The sequence below is a fragment of the Erithacus rubecula genome (assembly GCF_903797595.1).
Source record: "Erithacus rubecula genome assembly, chromosome: 1".
Classification (NCBI taxonomy): domain Eukaryota; kingdom Metazoa; phylum Chordata; class Aves; order Passeriformes; family Muscicapidae; genus Erithacus; species Erithacus rubecula.
The window spans coordinates 73268787-73285116 of NC_136658.1; the positions used below are offsets into that span (position 1 = coordinate 73268787).

General features: G+C 33.5%; 1 protein-coding gene across 8 annotated transcripts in view; it reads right to left on the reverse strand.

The window, feature by feature from the left end:
• Positions 1-16330, reverse strand: part of NBEA (neurobeachin) — a 451247-nt gene that overhangs the window by 228186 nt on the left and 206731 nt on the right. For all 8 annotated transcript variants that reach the window (XM_079333484.1, XM_079333487.1, XM_079333486.1 and 5 more), the window contains 2 exons: positions 15668-15729; positions 3567-3631 (listed from right to left, as the gene is read on the reverse strand). In XM_079333484.1, coding sequence (XP_079189610.1) covers positions 3567-3631; positions 15668-15729 — 127 coding nt within the window. The remainder of the gene's footprint in view (positions 1-3566; positions 3632-15667; positions 15730-16330) is intronic.

Sequence of the window (16330 nt, forward strand, 5' to 3'; positions counted from 1 at the left end):
TGCTGTACTTAAAAGTCTGACACCTTTTAGAGCTACCTTGATGGACACATTTGCCTCCCATGGGATCCTACTGACCAGTTTGCTGAATAGGCTAAAATTAGCACTCATGGAATCTGATTTCTACTACTCTCAAGCCTCACTTCCCTCAGGGCCTTGAGCATCACTGTTTTGTGGCAAATACAGCCAAAGGTGCCATTAATTAATCACATTCAAAAGTAACTCTTGCTTACTGGTAAACAGCAGATCCTGTGTTGTGTCACTTTTAGCTGTCTCGTCCCATCATTCCCAGCACTCTTCAGTAACTGTCTTCCCTATGTGCATCCCATCTTCCAGCACTTCCAGAGGTTGTCAGGAAGGTTAAAGACCCTCATGGAGAACTAGGGTTTGGGATACAGATACTTCAAGGTGTTTAGAGAATGCTTCTTCCTTTCTCTCACTCTGAGTGGTCTGTAACACCACCATGACTCTCCTCTGGACTCTCCTCTTGTCCTATCCTGCATGCTATCAACCAGACTATCTTCCATCCCACTGAAGAACTTCAAAAATCTGAACTGCTTCTTCACAGAGAAGGCAGCACTCCCTCCTTGCTTTCTCTGGCTACTTTTTCCAAGGAAACTGTCTTTTGCAGCACTTGTGTCATGCAGTGCATGCTTTCCCACCAAATCTTATTCATTCTTTCCAAATCTTATTCCTTCCTTCCAATGATGTCATAGTTTTGTGATTTCATGTGGAATAATTTCTACTCCTAGCTGCCCAAGATGTATGCATTTGTATGCATATTTACTTGAGGTGGGTGCCTTTATCCCTTGTTTTTGTCAGCAAGCAGCCATTTTATTTTGACTTCATCCATCACTACTCCACTTAAATGTGGGCCATAGCCTCCCTCACATATCATTCCTAAAGAAATCTTTTCATGTCTGCTTTCACAGCCAACATTGCAGATGCACCCAGCTCTAAAAGTATGAAGCCTGCTTATGTGTACAGCCCAATGTAAATCTGAAGTCCTAATTAAGCAGCTGTCAGTGAAGCTCCTGACGTGTGATACCCTCAACATCACACACTCATAGCAGGAGACTGATTAAATAGAAGCATAAAGTTCAAGATCATAACCACGATGTCACTAAATCTTTCAGGTGCATTACATACCTTGAAAGAATTAATTTAAATCTGTAGTCAGATCTCTTGTAACACTAAAAGCTGTTACAACAGTCCTATTTTTAGAAGTATCAGTGTTTCTATATTGAATTCCAAAAATACATGTTATTCAGATCTTCCTAAAAAACATTATCCATACCAAAAAACCCCAGAAACACAGTAAATCAACCAATTTAAAATGAAAATGCAGTTTGTTAAAGTAACAGGAATATAGATATAATTGCTTAAACTGCACCTAAACTGAAATATTTGTTTAAGAAAATTTCTAATACATTCTAAGATCCAAAAGGCACTTAAATTATTTAAAAAAAAAAACCAAAACCAAGACCTAGGTACTAAAAAAAATCACCTTATAGCATCCATATATTAAAAAATAAATGTCTAACTGAAGATATTAATGCTGTGGACTTCTGCATTACATCTACATATTTTTATCCACATTCCAAAGACAAATCTTTCCCAAAACTTTTGATTTACTTTCCAGGTCTCTCAAAATATTACCCAGAAAGTCCTTCAGAATATTCTTAGTCTTCATTTTGCTTTTAATAATTTAAAATTCAATCATTATTGCACAGTGATTATATGCAATTTTACATCCCATTAACCCTGCTTTGTTTTAATTATAAAGATCCTTTGTTAGATTCCTTTAAATGATCCAGTTTATAATTTCAGGTTATCCTAGGGAGCACTTTAATTCAGCTGCACATTCATCAACTGTTTATGTCCTGTTAATTGTTGACAACTGCACAATTGCATTCTCTGGCTATGATTGATGAATTGCATTCACAAGTTTAGCTATTAAGCAGAATAAATATTTATAACAATTTTCAGTTAAAGGATTGTTATCTTTGTCCCCAAAAGGGTAAATTAAAAACAAACGGGCTGAAAAAAAATTAGAACATTCCAGTGACTCACACACACTTATCCTAAAACACCTTTCTGAGAAAAGTATAGGGAGGAACATGTGTCCAAGGGAAGACACTCCTATGAGTGGATTAAAGGAGTGGTTCTTAAATGCTACTTATTTTTGAAATGTCATTGTTAGAGATTAGAAGGTTCACTGGTATCTTAAAACCTGACTGCTAAAAATATGCAGATGTAGGATTTCTTCAGAACAGTGATTTTATCAATAGTGAGCATGGACTAATATCTGACCTCAATATCCTGGCTGAGAAAACAAAAAAAAAGGTCCAAATGGCATTGAATATTACTATCCAAGAACATAAGCTTACTATAATTATTTTGTCTGTTGCCAGATACTGTTTCTTGTATGATATGCAGAACATGACCCACTCAGGTGAGCCCTATTATGGTGCAAAACTCATATTTGCACTTCATAGCAAGAAGAATTTCCAATGAGGGACTTACATTTCCTATTGCTATATAGCACTATAACTTCAGTGGGCACAGGGAATCCAGAAAAATTTATACCAGCCAAATATTGTCAAATATTAGGCAATAACACATTCCCCTTTTTTTTTTTTTTTTATTTTGACACTCATGCTACTATATTTCTATACTCTGACATTTTCTAAATTTCATTTCAATTAAATGCATGATTTAACCACTGAAATATCAGCTAGACAAAAAAATATCCTGCAATAAAGAGAAGACTTGATACTTCACTTTGGTAATGAGATATTATTAAGAAAAAGAAATCACAAGAAATGACAACATCTCAACAGGTATATTGCTATTTTCTCTTTTTTTAGCTGCACATAACAAAATGTATACATTCAGATGGATTTAATGTGTTGGCCAATACAAATCAGACCTATTGCATAAGTGGTTTTATCTTGGGTACTCTCCTTCCAGAAGAGTGCCAAAGAGTCTAATTTTGCTTCCCAGCTTCCTGGCTGGAAGTACTGAGAAACAATACACAGAGTAGAACACATAGAATTAAAATTATTTGAAGATTGATAAAAAAATCTCATAAAAATTTCAAAATCAAGGAAGCTTATATAAACATAATGTCATGTGTGGCTTACAGGATTCAAATTGGACCGGAAATTCTAGATAAAATAATCAAGAAATGATAGTGTAGAGAAATATCTCTGTAAAATGAATGCTGTGCTCCTAAAACAGATGGAGCACCAGATGGTTTTACAGATTGTGCTCCCTGGACTGTCTGGGTAAAACAACCTTGCTGCTCTGGAGAATGGTGGTTCAATTCTCAAATAACCCTAAACCTATATAGAGTTCAAAGGAATTCTATTTCCTTCTGTTAATAAACAAAATTTTCAAAATTTGCACACAAATTAAATATTTACTATATAAAGTATCTATACAATAAATCTCTTAATTAACATGGCCTTTTCATAATCTTTTTGGAACAGATGGTGAGGAAGTATTATCACCCAATGGAATAAATGCAAAATGACTACTTGTTCAAAAGCTTAAAAATTCATTACCTTCCTTCATTGATGAGCTCAATAAATGCAAGTCCTGCATTCTTCTGAATAGAATTTTGCCATTCCTAAGAAGATAAAACATAACATGATCAAAACCCAAAGATTTTAAAGCACATTTTTGAAGCTGACCCTGGGGACTCCCTAAGGAGATTGAATTAGACATAACTTCTTAATTCCCCCCAACATCACTCCCCTCCAAAAGAATGATCTGATCATTTAAAAACTGTAATTCATTCAAATTTTCAAATAAATTTTATGTAGTCACGTCTTCTGTTTTACCCTTAAGCAAGCTTTAGTTTCCTTGTCTAGAGAACATGAAAACACATCTTGTTTCTCCAGTTCATACAGTTGCCCAATGAACATTAGTGTAACAAAGTACCTTCTTCATGTTGGTTCACTGCTACACCTTGTACATTTTATTATTAAGGACAGCCAATAATCTGTGCAAAATCCTCCTGGAGTTCAATCTTTGCTTCTTTCCGATTATAAGTGAAAACTAAACCAGCCTATGATAACAAACTAATTTTTTAAAAATTGTTTTACTGTTACCATAGATTTCCACTATGAAATTTCAAACCAATTTAAACCACCTAACTGATATAAAATTCAACAGGATTTTATTTCATATACCACCAAGTTAAAGAGAAGTTTCACAATGCATCCCAACGAGCCTTTGTCATACAACCCACTGCCTCTATCACATCAAGAATTCTGATACTTGAGATGAAAAATGGGTGATCCATCTCTCTAACAAGATTACTTTCTTTTGCAATAATTCCTTAACAATTTTCTATAAAAGCAATAAACATCTTTTCTGCGTAATGAAAAACAAAACAAAGCACATTAGCTGGATTACAGTTCACAGAGAGATTTCCTAGACTAAGTCCTTGTGTTGTCAATGGGTAGAGAGTTACAGAACTATTAAATGTACATTTAATTTTTTTCCAAGAGTTAAAAATCAGGCAAAAATTCAAAATTCTTGTTTCCTAATATGGTGAAGAAAGGAAAGCTTGCATAGATAAAGAAATTTTTTCAAAGAGTAGGTGAAATCCAGTCATTAATCAGAGAAGTGCTTCTTATTGATTATATGAAAATTCACAGATTTGACCAATTCACACATCTTAAAAAAGCCTCAACAACAGCAATCTAATACTCATGATTGGTTTTGTAAAAGGCAAGCTACTAAAATACCCAAACAATGAACATACTCTTGACCCACGGCTGAGCAGGTAACTCCTGGTTAGGGAAGACAAAGTATCAGCACTCAAGCCTCTAAGTTATGAGCTAGAAAACCATTGTAACAGGTCGTTTCTTCAGTGCTGTTGATTTTGTTATTTTTTAAATCCAGTAACCGAAGTTAATTATATCACTTTTGGAACCAGTTAAATTATCTGTGTAGAGTAGAAAATCACTCTGAGCAACTAGGAATTAAAGAATTCAATCATCTAAACACAGGCACCTTGAGACATTTTAAGAAACAAAGTTTGGATTGGAGATGATGTTCAAAGTGAAGCATTTTCATTTTTTTATCACAGCCTTTTACTGTACACTATTAAAGCCACTATTAGAATTTTCATTTGAGATGCCTTTCTGCACCACAGCTGCTACAACTCTGCAGTCAGGAAAGCAGAACTGGTATGACTACATATTAGGAAAGAGTTGAAAAGAGAGAGGAGAAATGAATAAAAGCTTCCTAAGACAGGTGAAGAAAGCATGCTAATTAAATTTTTGAAAAGAATCCGAGGATCTACTTGTGTCTGCAACAGCCATAGAGATTCTTGCAAATATTTTGTCAGTTCTTCCTGCTCAGTGCAAATGTCTTAGATTCTGTAGGACATCCAAAATGGCTAACTGGATGTTAAGTGAGGTATCTTAAATTGCCTAAAAAGCCACTAAGAAGATATTTATATGGAAGGAAACAACTCTTTTCTTATATCTCCATAGGTGGAAAATCTCATCCATTTATACAAAGTAATTATTCATGATAAAAATGTTTCAAACTTGCCCAACAATCTACCCAAAACTGGTGAAAAACAATGATGCAAAACCAAGAAGAAGCTAGGATTCATGGCTCATGCACTGTTTCACTACAAAGTAGCTACTACAAGATTTATTAAAGACTCTCGACCCTCCATTAATCCACAAATAAGAGAATAACCACTATTTCCTCTCACTTTTAGGCATAATTTAACATAACAGAGTCTTGATCTCGAGAGATGACCTATATATGTGAAGAGGCACCTGGTTTTCATCTTTCCATTTTGTTTTTAAAAGATGCAAACAATAGATCAAAAATACCATTATTCAGTGCCAGAATTATTGTTGCCTTTGCAGTGGCCATTCATGTCATAGTATGTACTTTAAGAACTGGATTAACATGCAGAGCAATTTTGCTTATATTCTCTCGGATTCCAAAGGAATCTTTCTCAACCCCAAAGTGCAAGAAGCTGAAAAACAAACACCAAATGAAATGGATGCAGGGACAGTAGTTGGAAGATTTAGGCTATCCAAGTGGAATCACAGCAGCCACTTGGTTATTAGCAGCTAAGTGCTTGAATAACTAGACTACATCTCATGTGGTTTTGGTGTAGCTCATATCATGAATCTTCTGAGCATTAGAGCAAGAGCTTAAAGCCTTTTCCATGCCTCAAAAATGCTGGTGTCAATTACATGCTGAAGCAACAGAAGCCTTTGACAAAATCATGTAGGGTAAAACTACTTCCGTACAAGAATGCATGGATCTTTCTTTCCTTGGGGCTCCTGCTTGGTAGGGCAGTGGGGATGACTCAGAACAAAGTGGGGTGTGGAAGACTCAGAGTCTAACAGTGACCATGTTCAAGAATGATGACATCACTTCTTTGTGCTAAAAATAAATTAAAATTAATTTTTTAACTTTACTGATAAATAAATTTAAAAATTGTTTTCATACATAATCACTAAACATTATGACTTTAGACATTCAGTTAGATTACTTTCAGTATGGCTTTGTTGCAAATAATTCATATTATGCACAATTCTATTAAATTCTATGAATAAAAAAGGTACTTAATTATTAGGATAATGGAATTTGGACCTTCCTGTCCCCACTTAACTTCTCCTAATCTGTTCTATCATTGCCTGAAAAGTGTCACTGCATAAGAATGCAACAGTACCATCTCCTTGAAAGAAGGTTCAGACTGAAACCTGTTATTAAACTCTACATGAAGAGGACAGGAGATGAATAACAGATATTACTTGAAATTCAGTTGGTTTTCTTATAAAACATTATGTACATTCATTTACACTCTGATATTATTACATTTTTTACTTTTGAGTGTATTTTCCAAGTTCTATTTCTTTAAAATTCTCCATGCTCCAGTATACACACAAAAAAAGAAAGAAAGCAAAAAGGAAAAAACAATACAGGCATCTTAAAATGATAATGAAAAATTTTCACTTGGAAAAAGTAGTGGAAGGGTGAGAAAGGAACAACTAGACTTGGAATATTAAGAACTTATTTCAATTTATATTATATTTCTTTCCAATAATCTTTGTTTACAATTTGAACTATAGGTACTACTATGTCAATCAATTTTATCTTTATTTGGCTTCTCTCTTCTCCATATCTTAAAAAGATCTGAGGTTAACCTTTTTCTTGTACTCAACATTTATTTAATTTTCTAGTCTAAGACGTTCATAACTCAGTCGACACCTCAACACTTTGATCACTGCATTGTAATTAAAACTTATTGAGACAGGTAAAATTCTATTATACCAACTTTCTTCTTTCTAGATCTTTGAATATATTTGGTGGAAAATCTTGTATGGAGCTGAACAGGTGCTAGCTTTCATCTGAAGAAGGAAATGGAAACCATAAAAATGTGTTTGCAATTCACAACATGCATGTAATTTAGCTCAGGTTTGAACTCCATGTTGTGGAGTTACCTCCTAAAATCACCAATAACTTCTTATCCAAAAATCACCAATAACTTGCTTTACTTCATTTCGGAGGAAATATTCAAAAGAAATGTTACATGATGTACAAAATGTTTTGTGGGTTTTTTTTTTTTATGGCAGAAAACCATGTCTATTAAAAGCAGGTTAAAAACAGGAAAACCGAATTCAAGACACAGTTTGATAAATTTTCTGAGGTGATTATACTGTTTTTAAGCTCACAGAACAGTCCCTACCAGTCCTAGAATTTACATAAAGATATCGGAATCTGAAAACATTGTATTGTGGTTTGAATGAGAATCAGATCTAGGAATTCCAGTAACTTTGCCTCTATAGTTCTCTCACACTCACATACATACTGCTGATAGAGGATAACTAAAATGTTCTTTTGGTCTACTATTTCAATAAATTTGGGATCAATTTTAGGTTTTTGTAATTGGTCATCTATTTTAAAAGTAGCTATTTCCCACAATAAGCCAGTTGCAGAATGACTGATGACATCCTCCTGAAAGGAAAATCTGCAAGTATTGGAATATTCCTGGCCTTTGGCCAAATCCCAGAAAGGAAAAGAATTCAAAACTTTCTTAACACTATATACGTGAATATGAATTTAATAAAGCAAAGGTATTAGAACGTTTTAGATTGCAGTTTCAAAAGACTATAGCCCTGTTTTCCCACTATTTTCTTTGAAATGATATGCTAATTTTTTTCTTTCTTGGAAACACACAGTCCCATTGCCCTTCTGATCACCTGTGGTAATTGCCCAATTTGTCTTGAAAATGAAGTCAAACATTCCCAGAGGAGCATTTCATTGGTATCTTGGAAGAAAAAAAAAATCTACAATTGCAAAAACATTTATATTATTCAAACAACACTAGGGAAATGGCCAAATTTATTTAGAAAATAAACCTTCATCATCTTGTAGAAATTCTGCATATCTTCTAATACAGGCAGAAGGTATGTGCTACAAGATAAACATATCTCCACAACTTCTAGAGCTTACATCCTGACTGTGAAAATATTTTTTCAATGAAGAGATGACAAAATTATTATTAACATGCACGCTATCTATGGCAATTAATCCTAAATACCTGTCCACTTTTTACTCAACTGCTCTTTGATGTTAGAGATAGATAACTAATTTGTAGTATTCCCAAAATCAATCAATCAATCTTTGGATGTACAGAAACGTACTCCTCATATTGTCTCCATTATAGTGAACCCCATTATAGTGAACCCCCTGAAACTATGGTATATTTATTAATAATGATGGGCTCCAGTAATGAGCTTTGTATCCTTTCTCAGCCCTTTAAGAAATACCAACTCACTCTCACTTTCGAGGTATTTCCTCTTGATCTAAGATCCTTCTCAATTGTGTAGGCAGCTTTATAGAGAAATAATGGGAAGACACCTTGCCACATGAAATATGGAGCTGCTGATTATTACAGTTTTCTGATTCTGCCTGCTTTGCCATGAATCCTGATTTTGTTCAGATCAGCATCTCACTGGTGAGTATTCTTTAATATTTTTTGACAAAAGTACTCTGACAAGGACAGGCAAGAGAAAGGACCAAAAGTTCCTTGACAACTCTGGTTTTATCTAAAAAGAAAACATCCTGCATATTATTAAAAGCAAAACACAGAATTAATTTTCTGAATGTATGGGAATCTGTAAGGACACCACACAGAATGTTGAAGAAAGTAAAATCGCTCAACAAGTAGGAAAGAATATACTATTGGTTTCCATTTGAAAGCTAGATTATCAGAAGCAGATGACCAAAAGCTGAAGACAGATTGAGCTGGAAGACATTCCACACATGGACAATGGAAGAAAATTCTGATACCCCTTTAGTGTATTTATTAAAAAAAAAAAAAAAAAAAAAAAAAGAAAAAGAAAAAAAAAGAAAAAAAAAGCTAATGAAAAACTAAAAAACTATAACCTTTTGGAAAATAGTTTTCCAGATAATTTACCAGAATTCCTTATTGCAGGTAAGAAATGCTGGGGGGGGGGGGGGGAAGGGGGGGAGAATCTAAAAAACACCCCACAAAAACCTGTCTCCTCAGGAAACCACTTAATTTTAAAGGAGAAAAACCCCAAAAACAAACATAAAAAGGGAAAAAAAATTGGCTTCTCCTGTAGCTTGTACAAGAGTACATTTTAGAAATTACACTAAGCGTGTATAAGAACCTATTTGTGTATAGGCCATGTGGTGGATTCTGAAGAGCCCAAAATCAACATTAGAACCTAAGTATATGTTTGAGGTGTACCATATTTGATCCTGCATAAGGACACAGCAGAAATATTGCTTCCCCTTGGTGGACCTTTATGTAACCCAAATAGGATGGAAATATTACAAAAAGTACTTGCTTCACCTACAAAGATTTCACTTACTGAGCTTAAATTTGAGCTTGTGGTAAAATGTGAAGATACAAAGCCTCAATTTGGAGTGACACTGCTGACAATTTCATATACTTTTCTAGTGCCTTGTCCAGCATATGAAAATCTGTGGGGTTTTTTTTTTTTTTTTGTTAATTTTAACTTCTTGCTCTAACTTCTCCCATCAAATGCCAAAATTCCTTTCTTGTATCTTGACTGTCACAGAGGCAGCCTGAATTTTCTAGAGCCCCAGCCATCGATCTGCTTCCTGCTACAAACTGTTGCTCTCATGGCTACCTTAGAAGCATAATCAGTTAAAAATAACGTTTTTACTCAGAGCCAATTTTTGGTTTGATGTGACTGTTTCTACCATTAAACGCATTGATGAAAGGGATCAGCAGCAATATGGAGCTAAGCATAGATAAGACATGATACATCTGCAAGTGTGATGTTGGCCAGAGAGAAGCCTATATGGACCACTAAAACTAAGAATATGATTCCATTAGATACAGAGACCTGAATTTACATCTTGCTGCCATGAAAACACAAGTTGTGTTTTCTTTTTTCACCTCTTTGATCCCAATCTTTCAATCCTGAATTCTTTTCTTTGAGTAGTTCTGCTGGCTATTGAACAAGGCTCTTACCTTTACCTACTAAACCAGGGAACAAAGGTCATAGTTTTCACATATGTTTGTGAGTTAGTCTTGTAAAAATCAGAACTGGTAGGAAAGTGGGGTTAGCAAAGAAGAAGCTAAGGATGGAAGTAGTATAGCAGATAGAGAACTCTGTTAGGGTAAATGCTTTAAAGATATGTTGGAAAAAAGGATTATTGAAACAATGAGTTTTTGTATGTTTGCATGTGTATTTCTATGCATCATTCCCCTCTGTAATACCGAATTTTAATTCAGACTTTTGCAATGTTACTATATGAACATTGTCTCCTATTTCTACTAGTACAAAGAGCCAGTGGAATAATGCAATGGAACAAATGAGAAAATGCAAGCAAAACACCCAACTTGTTTCATGATAAGGAAAAAGGGAGATTAAAAAATTGTATCCTTATAGGATTTTGCATAACCAACTCTAATTTCATCATTGAAGTTATATAAAAGTTAATTTCCTAGTAGATTAAGTTGCAGGGGTTTTTTCCCTTAGATTTCAGGGAAGCAATTATTTTTTAACTTATCTTCAGCCTTTCCTATTGCAGTTGGTATCAAAAACACAAACAGCAAACTAGTACCTGTTCTCTTATCACAATTACTCTGAAAGGGCTATCACTTATTTAACAAAAATTACAGACAATGAGAACTCTAGGAAGACCTCTGGAGGGAGAACAAGAAGTATAATTAAAGTTGAATCTAATACTGGCAACAAGATTAAACAGAAAATATGACAAAGAAGGAAAATTTATAATGAAAAGCAAAAGGTTTCTGCACAACAGAGCTGGACACTTCTTCCATAGTCTCTTACAGTAAACCTTGAATATAGCATGTTTAATATCAAGAATTGTGCACTGTGCTTCTACTATATGAATTGTTCATTTCAGGGCTTCTTCTAGACATCTGCAGGGACCAGAAGATTTATTTTTTATTAAATTATTTTCTTGGTTTTTGTGTTGAGCAACTGCCAGTTTCTGAAGAGCTATTCCATACTTCAAGGCAGAATGTACATTTAGATGCGTTGGTGTCTACTGAAATTCCTGCAGTGCTGGTTGATGGGTCTTTCTCTATTCTCAGAGATAAAATTTCCTCTCTGAGTATACCTTTTGAATTTACACCAGCCAGGCACATCTTCGGGGTTTGTTCATTTGTTTTTACACCTCTCCTTAGAGTGGAATTAATTTCTTGATATTGTTCTGAATTTTTTTCTGCCGCTTAGGACAATGAGGCAATTATCCTTATAATAGCTGTATTTTTAAACAGATTGTGTAACAAGATATCTTAAATAATAAGACAGTATTTTCTTTTTAAGAAAATAAATTTTCCTTGTTAATAGATAAGATACAGAAAAGTACAAGTGGCATGAGATAAAACTCCTTTGGGACACAAGTACTCAATTTCTTCAGAAGCTGTCTCCCTAAAGAAAAGAATCTGCAAAAGATCTGGAAGTAATTAGAAACTATTGTAGTGTTTTGGTTAGAGGAAAAAAAAAAGAAAAAAAGAATATGAAAAAAAAGTAATTGAAATCTAAATCTGATGTAAGAAAAAACTACACTGCAAAAATTGGTGCATTTTTCTTAAACTGCATGGCTTATTGAAGAATTGCCACTCCAATAGCAACACAGCTGTGACATGCTCAACTAGGCTGAGGGAACAAAGACCAGCTAATCAAGCACAGATCTTGTCAAACATAACACATCTCCATCCATTTAATGTTAAAATAGACCAAATCCAAATAAAAATGTCTATTTTAGGAATAGTGAAAATCATTATATATTTATTATCAGTTATCTAGAATTTTTTTAAAGTACTTGGATGTGTGATTATGGTTCATATAAGAAATACAGAAAATATAGCCTTCAAATTAACCAAAATTTTAATCTAGTGCAGTAGGTGTTACTAGAAAAAATATAATATGTGTTACAGTACAAGAAAGATTTCTGAAAACACAGACTAGTGCTTTTTGTTCTTCCCCAAACCTACAAATGATGTGCCATTCATACAGGAGTTCTTTTAAAACTTAAAACGTATTTTTCACAGAAACTCCAAATTCCTTTGGGGAAAAGGCTTGATTGCATATCCCTCAGAGCCTAAAAGGCTGCCCATATGAACTGAATTATCCATGACATGTACCTTCAGACATTTGTAATGTGATATTTCATGTAAATTTAGACCATACCTTGGATGTGAGCCGCTGGCAATGTTGATTTTATTCAGGAGCTCAGATAAGAAAAAAAAATTCTGACATCCTTGCTAATCTGTAGTCGTTAACATGGAATTTCCAACATAAAAAGCATAAAAGCATCTAATTTGCTGTAGCAAATGAAAGGAAAACAAACTTTGCATTTCCCTTTCCTTTTCAATGTCTAATGTTACTCTGTTCTGTGCAAACAAAACTGCACTTTTCAAAGGTTTTTATTATCGTCATCTATCTTTTGAGTGACACATTTCAAACTTCCCCACATAATCTGTAAAATGTCATTCAATTTGAATATGAATGATTTACCCATGTTAGGAAGAAAAGCCATATTTACACTGGGATTATTAAAAACCACAAACTACATACTTTATGCAGTCTTTACAGTTCATATTGCTTAATTTGTCATAAGGAAAATCTCAGGTAGCACTGTCTCTTCTTTATATAAAGATGACTTATCCTCATTTGCTGTGGATGACATCTATGGTCCTAATTCCAAATTCTGCTAGCACTAGGCTGTATTATGATACTGGCTGTCATTTTCTTCTAGCCATTTTAGGTATTACTATTTTCACAGCATTTATCCCATACTTTCTTTGGACAGCTAAAGTTTAAATAGGAAAAAAAAAAAAAAATCTTCCCTGTAGATGAATAGAAGTACCAACAGGTTTGTTTACACCAACAGGGTTAATCCTATGTTCTGAGGAGATGCTACTCTCAGAAGAATATTCTAGAGGTCAGGAAGGTGAGGGGAGTAGACTACAATTTGCACCACTACGGCCCCCTGTTGCCCAGTTCCTGTAGAAGCAATTACCATGAGTCCCCCAACAAACACTACAGCATTAGCTCCTGAAGTACTTGCTAATAAATGGACATCTGGAGACAAAATCCTTCTTATTTATAAGACAAGGAAACAACTCTGAAGTATCAAATGGGGTATAAAAAAATAAAAGCTTGCAATTTCCCCAAGTAATTAGGTAGATGGAAAAGAGTTATTCCAAGCAAACATTGAAGAAAATAAATAAATGTCTGAAGTTTCAAAATGATTAGGCTCTTCTCATTATTCCAGGTGGAAAGTGAAGCTTATTTTTAAAATAATTAGAAATAAAACCCAACACGTATAGCAGTCATAAAAATAACAAATTGATTTTTGCTGCATTTGTTACATAGCTTTACTGAGATGTCTAAAGAAAGAGCATTGCAGAAAGAGCTTAAATTTCTCTCTCTTCCTTTCAATCAATATTTGAGGCAAAGTTTCATCTCTAGGGCCCTTAATGGCAGGAATTCCTGGAGCCAGCAAATGAGTAATGTTAAACCTATGATTAGATGATGAGGCCATCAAAGACACTAGACCCTAATGCTACATTCCACTTTATTCCTGAGAACTGCAGTAAAACCAAAGCCTGGGGAAGAAAGGACTGCAAGTTATTCCTTCCTTCAAAAAAATGTTTCAAGAGCTGCTAAAAAGAAAGGAAAAAAGTTGTATGACATGAACATTGAGCTCAAAAGCCTTAATGGATCTTTTGGAATTTTCTTGGAACCCAGGACTTTACCATTAGGTAACAAATTTTTCAAGTGCCCTGCTAGAGAAGGTTTGAAGTTGAAATCCCACTGAGGATTCCTGCCAGGGATATATTTTTCTTTTACTTTTTCTTAACTGATATCCCTCTAAAAGAGGAAGAAAAAAAAAAAAAAAAAAAAAGGAAGAGGAAAAAAAGTAAAAAAGAAAACAAGATTTAATGATTTCCTTATGACACGAGCTTGAAGAAATGCAACCTACAGACAGGCAAGGTAAGTTGAAACACTCTCCCCCAAAACCAATTGTAAATGTTTATTATTTTCAGTTAGATTTCTCAAAAGTAGATCTTATTTTCAATTGTCCCTAGAAATGCTTTTGTTTACAGTATGTTTTTGGTGTATGCAGTCAATGTGCAGTAGTGAATGCTTAAGAAAAGATACTAAGTAATAATTCTCTTTGATAATTACATAAGAAATTAACCTGGGCGTTTTATATACAAACTTGTTTTGAGTTGAACCAGTATTATAGTTCTGTGGGCAACCTGGTTTATGAAATGCTGTTATAAGTTTTTAGAGAAATATAAAAATCTTGTAAAGTTATTTGGATCTGTTGGGAAGTCATATTTTTTCTTACATTCTATAAAGTGAATAAAGTTCTAAAATGTTTGCTGATAACTTCTTAGTGGCAGTTCAAAGTAAAAGGGTATATACACAATATTAGCCAATTAAACTTCTATCAAAATGAATAATATGAAAATTACAATATAAATAATCCAAACAGTATGAGAAACTAGTTTAGCTTTCAATAATTTATTTTTGAAAGTATTTCAAAACATTAATTAATTTGGATTTCTGAGAAACCCATTACTGCTGTGTTAAAATCCCAAGAACTATCCACAAAATTCTTATATAGAAATGTTCTGCTCTGCCAGTTCTTGAGGGCTACCTAATTCATGTTTCTCTATTTTTTACATACTGACAGCTATGTAAAATATCTAATGTTATGTCATGTATATCAGAAGTAATAAAGTCAGCACAAAGTAAGGTTTTAAAAAAGTCACTAATTCAATGACAGATTTCAACATAAAATTATGACCACAGTACCCTATTTACATATTCTAAATAAGAACAGCCTTGAATGAGAGCTCATACACAGAGAAGATGCATAACGTACATCCATACACTTTTAGAACATAAATGCAAATAATATATAATTGTATACCCTGTGAATATGGAAAAACTACAAAATGTGTATCTAAAAAAAACCCAACCTACAATGTTTATATTACCAGAAGAAACTAATTTGTTGGGGTTTTTTGTAATGAATTGAAAGAATGAAGCAAACTGCCAGATACAATTCTTTGGCTGTCAGTGATTACACATGCAAATTAATACAATCAAAACCAGAGACATCTTACCTGTGAACAAAGCAGCATAACCAGTTCAACCACTGAAGTACTTGACTTCATACATACAAGACCTGCAATAAACAGTCAGAAATTAGTTTAAAAGGTCATGGTATTTTGATATCATAGTTCCATGGTTTCAGAGATCCATAAAATATATAAAATGTATATTTTTAATAATTCAAACAGACTAAAAGAAGTTTCAAGCACAATTAACTGCGAATTTCAGATTCAAGAATATTTAAATGTTCCAAAGAATCACCTGGAATAATCTAGACAAGATAGAATGTCGTCTAATTATTTTTGGCATTTAGCATACTTATTTAAATAAATAAATAAATAAATAAATGTTGATATAATCCAAAGTAATTTAATGTATGATAAACAAAAGTTAATAGTTTTCGAACATTAGATCATGTAAATTCTTAAGAATAAAGTGATCAGTCAATAATAAACACGCTAATTAAACATTATTTTAATTTTCATATGGTAATTGATTATTATGTAATTGAAAGTTCGAGTATTAATAAAAGAGGTATTTATGTGAAATCCTATTCTTATTAAAATCAAATGCCATAATTTTTAGGGCATGTTTTTTGAAACTACCTTTGAATTATGTAGTCTGTCACTCAGTGCTTTGTACTTAATTTAAATAATAAATACCTAATAACATTG